This window comes from Apium graveolens, chromosome 10 (genome assembly GCF_009905375.1).
Source record: "Apium graveolens cultivar Ventura chromosome 10, ASM990537v1, whole genome shotgun sequence".
Lineage (NCBI taxonomy): Eukaryota > Viridiplantae > Streptophyta > Magnoliopsida > Apiales > Apiaceae > Apium > Apium graveolens.
The window spans coordinates 139,907,642-139,917,737 of NC_133656.1; the positions used below are offsets into that span (position 1 = coordinate 139,907,642).

The following is a 10,096-nucleotide window of genomic DNA, read 5'->3' on the forward strand; positions in this document are numbered from 1 at the left end:
ACAAATCTCATGCCTTTATCTTACTCAGATAATTTTATAAAAAAATGCGCGAAGGTTAAATAAACCTTATTTAAATCAAATAATTCCCTACTTAGAGTTGGATTGCAGTTTTACAGAATGTATTTTCAGCTAAAAAGTTTTTGCAGTTTTAGAAAATCAAGCATGACAGAAGCTACTTGAGGATCCGAATCAGGTTGATAATTGTGATGGTACAATATCCTTCCCAAATATAACTGAAGAAGTAGAAAATTACCGCTATTTGTTTATAAACAGTAGAGAGCTCGGAATTATTTGACACTGGTTCTTTGCCGGATCGAACATACTTGCTACAATGGTTAGTAATTTACTAACCAATAAAAGTTCATTTGATCATGAAAATAGTTTAAGCAGTAAACAATTCAGTTAATTCCATGATCAGTTGCTGTCAGGAAGGACAAATTCAATAGGAAAATGTTAGGCATCTCGAATCTGTTTCAAAAATATTTCTCAATTACTTATGTTTAATCTAGTTAATTAGTAACTTCCCTATAATAAGATAGGATCCCGCATGCATACATATGCGCCCATAAATTAAACGTGACAAGTATTGTGCCACGTTATTGTGGAAAAGATCGGAAACTAATTCAGGGTACCTAGAACTACTCAATTTTATAAAAATCCTAGAAAAGTATTATGAAAGCAAACTTTAAAAATGTCATGACACAACATACAGCCTGAAGTCAAAATCTAATCTCCATATAAACTTCAACTAAAAATAAAACTAACATAATATAACTTGAACATAGAAAATTCTACTACTTTTGGTGCAGAAAATACTACTTTTGGTCCACAGATTTGTATATCATCACAGGTAATCACCCTGCTTGAGTGTCTTGAGTGACAACCAGCTCTTATATAAATCCAGAAAAAAAAAAGCCACCATGTTGACACCCAATTTCAACATCTGATCTGAAAGTATCCATAAACTCCAGTAAGATAATAGTAATGGACACTGAGAGAGCAACTATATCTTGTACAACCACGCACCCAATCCCAAAGATGAAAACTCACATCAAGTACACGTTGTGATGCAAAATTTCTGCACATGTCAAAATCCAGATGTTAGTGACTCGTAATTGTGGGTAGATTACATAGTGAGGGGGTAGGATTAAACCCATGACCTTGTCAAGGGACGGGAAGGGGTGGGAGTGGTTCTTTGGCACTAGGCTTTAAATTTAATATAAGTAGCATAGTTCCAGTTTAATTATAACCTGGAAAACCAGTCTCCACAAGATTACCAGGGAAAGATCCTGCATATGCCACCACTGGTCCAATGATATTAACACAAATAGGTTTTTGTAGTCAAGCTTACTAGAAGCAAGGACTCACTCAATAATGATATTATCTGACACACAAATGTACAATTGTAAAATAAGCCTATTTCAACCAAGGCAAAAACCAATTACCAGTTACCAAGATTTTCATCCAACTGATAGATAACCATTTACCTGTTACAGGGGTTATCATTTAACTGATTAAGGGAGGAGGCCTCTTTATGTTGGTCAAGTCATCTAGGCTCAACTTAACTCATGTACTTGTCCCACTTAAGTAAACAATATGTTTCTTTAATAAAGTTAGGAATACATCATTGAGGTAGCTTTTTTTTTCCATAATTTTACTTTTCTTTAAAATTTTGAAATATCTACTGATGCCCACATAAACATTGAACCATATTGGTCAAACCACGCCGCAATTTCCACCAAGGAGAACAACTTAATTAGACTTCCAATGTAAATTTAATTTTTGTTATCATTTAGATTAGTGTTCATAAAATACACAACCCTTTAATTTAGAATGAAAGGGAGCTCGGACCTTGCACTCAATTGGCGACGGGAAGATAAACCCTGATGGTGTTTTTCATGCTGATCTTTCCCCTGCAAGTAGGGCATTGACCCCGAACAGCTATTGACGCTCTGATACATTTCTTACAAAATATGTGGCCGCATTTTGTTGACATCTCTTCAACATATGGGCCCATGCAAACAGGACAGGTAGGGGCCACTTTCATACTCAATTCATTCTCATTCTGGCAAAAAAATGAAAGAATTAAAATGACAGTTATCAATTTACTCTACAAAATCTGCCCCATTTCTTACATGAATATATGCATCATGACATCTATGAATAAGTGCTGGGAAAGCAAGTTGAAGGTATATCTCTATACTACACATGATAAATTAATTGGCCTTTCTTTTAGAATTCTAAAAGATGGTTGGCAATCTATAATTATGCTTCAAATTATGAAATTTAATACAATCGAAGTGGGAGTTATTACAAGCAGAGGTACCAATGCACTAGCAAGCCAACATTTCTTTATAGAAGTACTTCAATCACAATGAGGAAACTAAAACCTACAAGAGCAATTTTATGAAATGCCGAGGAAGGGATAGTTGCTTGCATGATGCCAATTTTCGTTTCTATTACTACATTGTTTACAATAAGGTTATAATATGTTCAAAGATGGCATCGCGTCCAGACACATGCAACAAAGAGAGAATATAATAACATAGAACAAACTAAAATAGAGACTATGTTCTCCAGAAAACGAATAATTATAAGTACTAATATTCAGGCCTATTAACATATTCACTTCTATTAATTCTATAAGGGTTGCGAAGGAGCCAGCCAGAATCAGCCTTTTTGTAAATGAGACCACAACAGTTTCCTATATATATACACATACGTTGACCTTTTGTGTTGATTGGATTATTGTAAAATGTAAAGCACTGTGCAAGTGACCTCAGGTCCACAATATTCTTCAGGCATATGTGAACATGACTCGGATTATTTTAATCAATATTTAAATATTGCAGCTGACTTGCAGATAATTGACTACGAATTATTTCTATCAATATTCGAATATTGCAGCTGACTTGCAAATTTTTGACTAGTACTCCCACTGAGATATGGGGAGCCTACTTGAGTTGCTATATCTTAGATGGCAAGATAACTTCTTTCATATGGCAGATAAGGTTACCCTTCCTCACCATAAAAAAAGGCATATTTTTGAAACATTAGCCCGACATCAATGTACTAAATGTAGCGCAAAAGAATTAAGAAGCCTCTTACAATTGACTAGATACTAGATTATAAATATAATCTAAAAAATACTATGAATTAAAGTAGAAAATATCAATATATATTACACACTTGAATGTATGCCTCATAAGACCTGGCACTAAAACTAAATGCACTTGGAGTAAATTACGATATATTATTAGTTTACCATCAATCATAAGTATGAGAAAAAACATACACCGTTGACTAGTAAAAAGGATAGGCTGCTATTACCATAGTCCTGCTACTTCCTTGCGCAATTTGGTTAAAGAGAGCTCTTCTGCGGTTGATGTGATTGTATGTAGAAACCCCAGTCGACTGTCCTTCTGTTAATAAGAAAAACAGATCAGCCCATCAAAGATAGAAAAAAGAAACATACAAGGGAAACTTATACACAAAATATATTATGAATATTTCTAATTCTTGGTTAAAAGATGGAGACAATACACATGTCCAAAAATGTTGAAACCAAAAATTGAAGTCTAACAAACATTATGTCAATAGTTGGTAGTAAAGCCAACAGACATATAAAACCTGGTGCTATTGTGGCTACGAGTCAAAACTATATTTACAACTAAATTATTAGTAATAACAAAGATCAGCCCCTCAAAAGATAGAAAAAGGAAATACAAAACATACAACTAAATTATTTAGTAATAACAAAGATCCCCTCAAAAGATAGAAAAAAGGAAATACAAAACATACATTAAAAAGTATTGCTAATACTTGTTTTTTAGGGGGGGAAGATGCACATATCCACAAATGATAAAAATCAAAAACTGAAGTGTATCAGACACTGTCAACAGTTGGTCAAGACTATATTTAATATCAAGCCACTCAGTAATCATCTCTTTAAAGTTTATCCAGTAATATTATGTTACTTATGTCCATCATAACCCAACAAAAAAAACTGTTTATTTAATTAGCAAAAAAACGTCTTTTTCAAATGGGCCCAAGAAAGACGTGGTTAAATATGAGTTTGTTTATATAATTATATCCAAAGATAAAATCCTTCACCTCTTATTGAGAAGAGAAGAAAAGAATTCTTACATGACATGTGCATGAGACTGGGACAAATCTGTTAAAAGAGAACGAATCTATATAATGCATTGCTCAAGAATGTATTAACAGCTACAGTGGAAGCTTCATTCTATGGTTGAACATTAGAGGCTAGACACCGGTTAGCAACATTGCTAGATATACATTTAATTACCTGATTCTAAATCAATAAAAACAGTTCTTCTACGCTTTCTTCTTGAGTTGTTCCTTGCCTTTGCCTGACATAGAGTTATCAGTATTGTCAGTAGGTATGATTACATGATTAACTAGAATGTGATTACGTTAAATACATAAAGCGTAAAAACATACTTCAGCAAATTCCCTTGGAGACGATAATATAACATCGTCATCATATGCCTCAACGTCAATAATTTGTGCCATAGACCCGTCCTGCTGCACATTCGTACCAACTTGAGATGCAGTGTGAGCTGAAATTCCCATTTGCTGCCCTTGCACCCTGTTCACATGAGAATGTGAAACATTTGAATCCACTTTTATCATCTTCCTCCGCCTTGATTGCCTTACATACGTGATTGGATTCCTTACTTCCTGAGTACTCATGCTGAGGTTGCTCGACTATCAAGAACTACTAAAAATGTTGAGGAGAGTATAAGAATACAATATAGAAGTTTAAAAAAAAGTGAAATAGCATTGATCAAAATGCTTCAAACTGAACATATCAGCTTAGAATGAAAAGTAGAACAACTGCAGTCCAAACTCCAAACATCCTAGAAAGAGCATATCAGTTTCTAAAAAAAAGTAAACTTCAATACAAGAAACTGAACTGAAGGTGGAAAAAGATCAAATATAAACAACAAATTTGGAGGGGATTACCACTACTCATCATCAAATATAACTATAGCCTTCAAAAATTACCACAAATATATGAATTATTAAACCTACCCAACCTAGCGCTCTAGTTATTAGCTCAAATTTAACCTTTCTGTAAAATTACGCATACATTACGTTACCAAGTCATGATTATCAATTTGAAACGAATGGAGACAACCAAAGTAGCATCTTTCGCTATCTTCAGAGTTCGGAGACAAATTTACATAATCATCTCTCCCCAATCAATTAACTAAACTGCACATAAAATTATCTATAACGAACAGCGAATAACAGAGGTAAAATGAACAGATTCCACAATTTCGGGCAATCACAGTCTTAAAAATCACACCTTTTTCATAAAGAAATTTAACCAGTCAAAAAATCCAACTCCAGGCCTACAACACCACCCTAACTACAATGAAACAATCAATTCTGAAATGAAAGAAGACATCCAAAGTAGCATCTTTCTTCTTCTTCCGAACAAACCAAGTACATGATCTAATCTCCCAAATTAATCAACTTCACAACCAAATCATACATACCAATCATCAATAAAGAACTAGACTGCCAACAACAGAGGCAGAATAAACACATTCTACAATTTTAGCCAGTCACATTCTTAAAAATCATCCCTTTTTCATAAAGAAATTTAACCAGTCAAAAAATCTAACTCAAGGGCCTACTACAACACCCTAACTACAATGAAACAATCAATTTTAAAATGAAAGAAGACATCCAAAGTAGCATCTTTCTTCATCTTCCGAAACAGACCAAGTACATGATCAAATCCCCCAAATTAATCGACTTTACAACCAAATCACACATACCAATCATCGATAAGAACTAAATTGCCAATCAGAATAAATACATTCTACAATTTTAGCCAATCACGTTCTTAAAGATTCATCCTTTTTTCATAAAGAAATCTAACTCAAGGCCTACTACAACACACTAACTACAATGAACCAATCAATTCTGAAATGAAAGAAGACAACCAAAGTAGCATCTTTCTTCATCTTCCGAAACAAAACCAAGTACATGATCAAATCTCCCAAATTAATCAACTTTACAACCAAATCACACATACCAATCATCAATAAACAACTAGACTGCCAATCAGAATAAACACATTCCACAGTTTTAGCCAATTACATTCTTAAAAATCATCCCTTTTTCATAGAGAAATTTAACCCGTCCCAAAATCTAACTCAAAGTCTACTACAACACCCTAACTACAATGAAACAAACAATTCTGCAATGGAGACAACTAAAAGTAGCATCTTTCTTCATCTTCAGAAACAAATTAAGTACATGATCAAATCTCCCGAATTAATCAACTTTACTACCAAATCACACATACCAATCATCAATAAACAACTAGACTGCCAATAACGGAGGCACAGAAACACATTCCACAATTTCAGCCCATTATATGCTTAAAAATCATTACTTTTTTATACAAATACATCCAACTCAAAGCCTAATATAGCAACTTAACAACTTTTTGATCTATCAATCAAGAATTAACAAATTCAAACAAATGGGTCATTCTACTATCATCTTAAACCAAATAAAAACAATCACACACCACCAATTGAATAAAGATCAAAACTTTAAATTAAAGCTTCAACTTTTACAAAGTAAAAATTCAAGAAAATACCTGTAAATTAAAGGGCAGCTTCTCTACACGTCTCTTCACAGAAAAAAAGCTCAACAAATAAGCAAATAACAAGATGGGTCATTAAACAAAAAGATTTCTTTTTTTATTCGAAAAAGTAAGAAAAAGAAAAAAAGTACTACCTGAAATTTAGGGAGTTTGATTTGCGAAACTTAGGGAAAGTAAAATAAGATGGTAACCATCAAATTGATACGGTGAGTTATGATTTGTCCAGAAACCGACCAAATTAATAGTGTGGGGCCCTAAAATTGAAAATTATAATTTAATGATTTTTTTGGTGGGTAAGCTTCGAATCTAGTGAGTGGTAACCGATTTATAATAAGTAACGAATTGTTTTTAATAATATATAATTTTTTAAATTTAATTTAAGGTGAAATTGTACAGATTTAAAATTTATATATTTAAATTTTAAATGTATATAATTTGATAATAATAATAAATACACACACGTGTATATGGATAAGTTAATGATATTTTTGAAATAAATGATATTTAAAAAATAATATTAATGATTAAAATATATAATTTTATTGATATTTACATGCTGTTACAAAATAGAATCATGTGTGAAGTAAAAGGTAAACTTTAGTTTGATTATAGTCTTATTTAGTCCGGATTAATTCTATGGATCTGTACGATCTATACTATTATATTAAAAATGAAATATTAAAACTTTGGTTGTTGGTGGTTGGTAATTGTTGATCATTAATCACTAATCGAGAGTCTTTAGATCATATCGACAAGAACGTTATATTTATTCATAAAAATTAGTATTATTTAAGAGGTATAAAGTTCGAATCCTGCCAGCAACATATTAAAATTGTAAAAAAAATTAGTATTCTTTAAGAGGTATAAAATTCGAATCCTGCGCAACATATCAAAATTAGAATTTATAATATATAGTGATATAATATATAGTGATAAAAACAACTGTGTATCGCACGGGTTATATAATAGTTATATTAAAAACGAAATAATGAAAATTTGGTTGGTAGTCGGTCTGTTCACCGTAAATATAGTAATAGATAATATAAAACACTTTCATAAATAGATGAATATTCATAACAGAATTATAATATGTCTAATGATTTTTCGTTAAAATAAAACCCAGTCGGGCTAAAAAAAATATATTATTGATCTAATTTTAAATAAAATATTAAAAAATTTACATATAGTTAGTTGAATTTGAAAAATCGGGCTAAATAAAATGATAGATACTATTGATCCCGCTAAAAATATTATATTATTGGACCGGACTATAACAAAATAGAAATTTGAGGAAATTCGTGCGGTCGATATAAGGTCATCAAACTAAAACAAAATAATACATATCATCCATTCGGTCTAAAATAAATTAATAATCACGCCGGGATAAAATAAAATAAAACAAAATAGTAAATTAGTAAGTATAATTAGTTAGATTTGGTTGATATAATGGACCTCAAGCTACCACAAAAATTTTACTCTTCAAAAATAAAATTTTACCATTAATTCCGATTTAAACATATTAAACTAATATAAATCTGAATAGAGTTAGTTAGATTCGGTCGGTTAACAACTAATAATAATTCGTATACTACTGATCTGACCCCATCCCAATCACCTCAATCTAAAATTTACCTTTTAATTAAATATAATAATATTTTGTAAACACACTTATAAATATCAATAAAAATTTTAATTTCAATTATTACATTATTTTTTAAAATTGTAGTATCACTAACTTATACACCTATGTGTATACTAATAACTATTATCAAATAATATTATTAAAATTTTAAATAAATAAGTTTCGTAACTTATATTTTTTATTCAAATTAAATTTAAAAAATTATATAATATTAAAAATAATCTGTGCATCGCACGGGTTTTAAGGCTAATAACTTTTATTAGCACAAGGGCCATTATATATACCAAATTCAACTAATTTTATTTAAATTTATTTTAGTTTAATTTATTAAAGTCGGTATTAACAGTAGAATTTATATGTTTTCCCGATTAAAGTGCATATTATTAAGTTTTAGTTGGTCTAATTATTTTCTGATTTTAATTTCACTTTATGCTCGATCAGTTGTATAAATTCTGTTAGCCAGATAAATGGTATAAATTGATCTGTTTTAGTCCGACGATACTATCCTTATAAAAGGATTATCTTTAATTTTATTTTAATGAAATAGTATGAATATAATAGAATTTGAAAAAAAAGCTCGTAATTATATAAACACAATCATTGTACAGATAGATCGACTATAAAAAATTTAATATTTCGACTAATATGGGCGGATCCCGTTATCCCACTCATTTTAAGTCTGAACTCAATCTCACAACCATCAATAGACTTTAATTTTATTTTAGCTCGGATGAATAATATAAGAATTATTTTGAGTTTGAGTTTGATTTTTAATTTTAATTTTAGTGAAGATCAATACTATGCACTACTCATTTCGTCCCATATTACATGTCCTATTGGAAAAAATTAGGCATATTGAGGAAAATGTTAGTTAAATAAGGTTTTCCACCAAATATCCTTATTTAATGCATTGAAAAATGAGAATTGAGCTAAATTTTAAAAAGTCAAATTTTTGAAATAATAAATATAGGGATAGTTTTGAAAAATTACCTTAAATTTGTATTGAAACAAGAGATATACTAGTAATTTGGGACTTTTTTTTCAAAAGGGACATCTATATTAGGACAAAGAAATATTTTATTTTAACCTCGTGCCCATTAAATTAACCATATCCTAATAATATTTAATTTGTTTAAATTTTATTTTAATCTGAGTGAATATTATTTTTTAAGATCAAATGAATAATATTAATTATTTTGTTTTAGCCTAATGACATTATATCGACTAACAAATTATTTTTAAAATTTTTATTTTGTTCTAGCCTGATTCAATAGTATTTTTTAGCCAAATCATTAGTATTTATTATTTTATTTTAAGCCGAATTAGCAAACTTAAATAACTATATTTAGTGTACTTTTATTTTTCATATACAAGTTGATCAATGCTATAATATATTCTAATCCAGATGAATAATATATATTATTTTATATAAACTCGAGACCATTAGACATATTATAATTCTATTTGTATTTATATAATAAGAATAAGGTAATGATTGATATTTGTCATATAATTGTTTTTTTCCTAATTTCAAAGACATGCAAAATATGGTAAGTTAATAATATATGATTAGGATTACTTGTTTACATTTGTGGTGACCTTAGGAAAAATATTTTAAGATTAACTTTAAGATCATTATTCTCTTATATAATTATATTCTAATTTTTTTTTATTTTAAATATGACTTAATTACATGTGACATGACCGACTACTAACCAAAATTTCATTATTTTGTCTTTAATTTAATAATTCAAATAAATAGATATAATTTATTAAGGCTGTCAGTGTATTTATTATAGATT

At 29.9% G+C, this 10,096-nt stretch overlaps 1 protein-coding gene across 5 annotated transcripts; it reads right to left on the reverse strand.

Annotated features, from left to right (window-relative positions):
• Nucleotides 1–622: 622 nt before the first annotated feature.
• On the reverse strand, nt 623–6,898 carry LOC141693024 (uncharacterized). 5 transcript variants are annotated; one of them, XR_012562995.1, is made up of 7 exons: nt 6,647–6,780; nt 4,465–4,744; nt 4,310–4,373; nt 3,331–3,422; nt 1,852–2,065; nt 1,027–1,078; nt 623–948 (listed from the first exon to the last, which is right to left on the reverse strand). XR_012562995.1 is itself a non-coding variant. In XM_074498002.1 (7 exons), the coding sequence occupies exons 3-6, from the start codon at nt 4,714–4,716 to the stop codon at nt 1,859–1,861; spliced, it is 615 nt and encodes a 204-aa protein (XP_074354103.1). In that variant the 5' UTR covers nt 4,717–4,744; nt 6,647–6,679; nt 6,787–6,898; the 3' UTR covers nt 623–1,078; nt 1,852–1,858. The 5 variants fall into 5 exon arrangements, 4 of the variants coding, with proteins under 4 accessions (XP_074354103.1, XP_074354104.1, XP_074354107.1 ...); XM_074498002.1 differs by adding an exon at nt 6,787–6,898 and having other exon boundaries at nt 623–1,078; nt 6,647–6,679; XM_074498003.1 differs by adding an exon at nt 6,787–6,879 and having other exon boundaries at nt 623–1,078; nt 4,465–4,741; nt 6,647–6,679.
• Nucleotides 6,899–10,096: the final 3,198 nt, after the last annotated feature.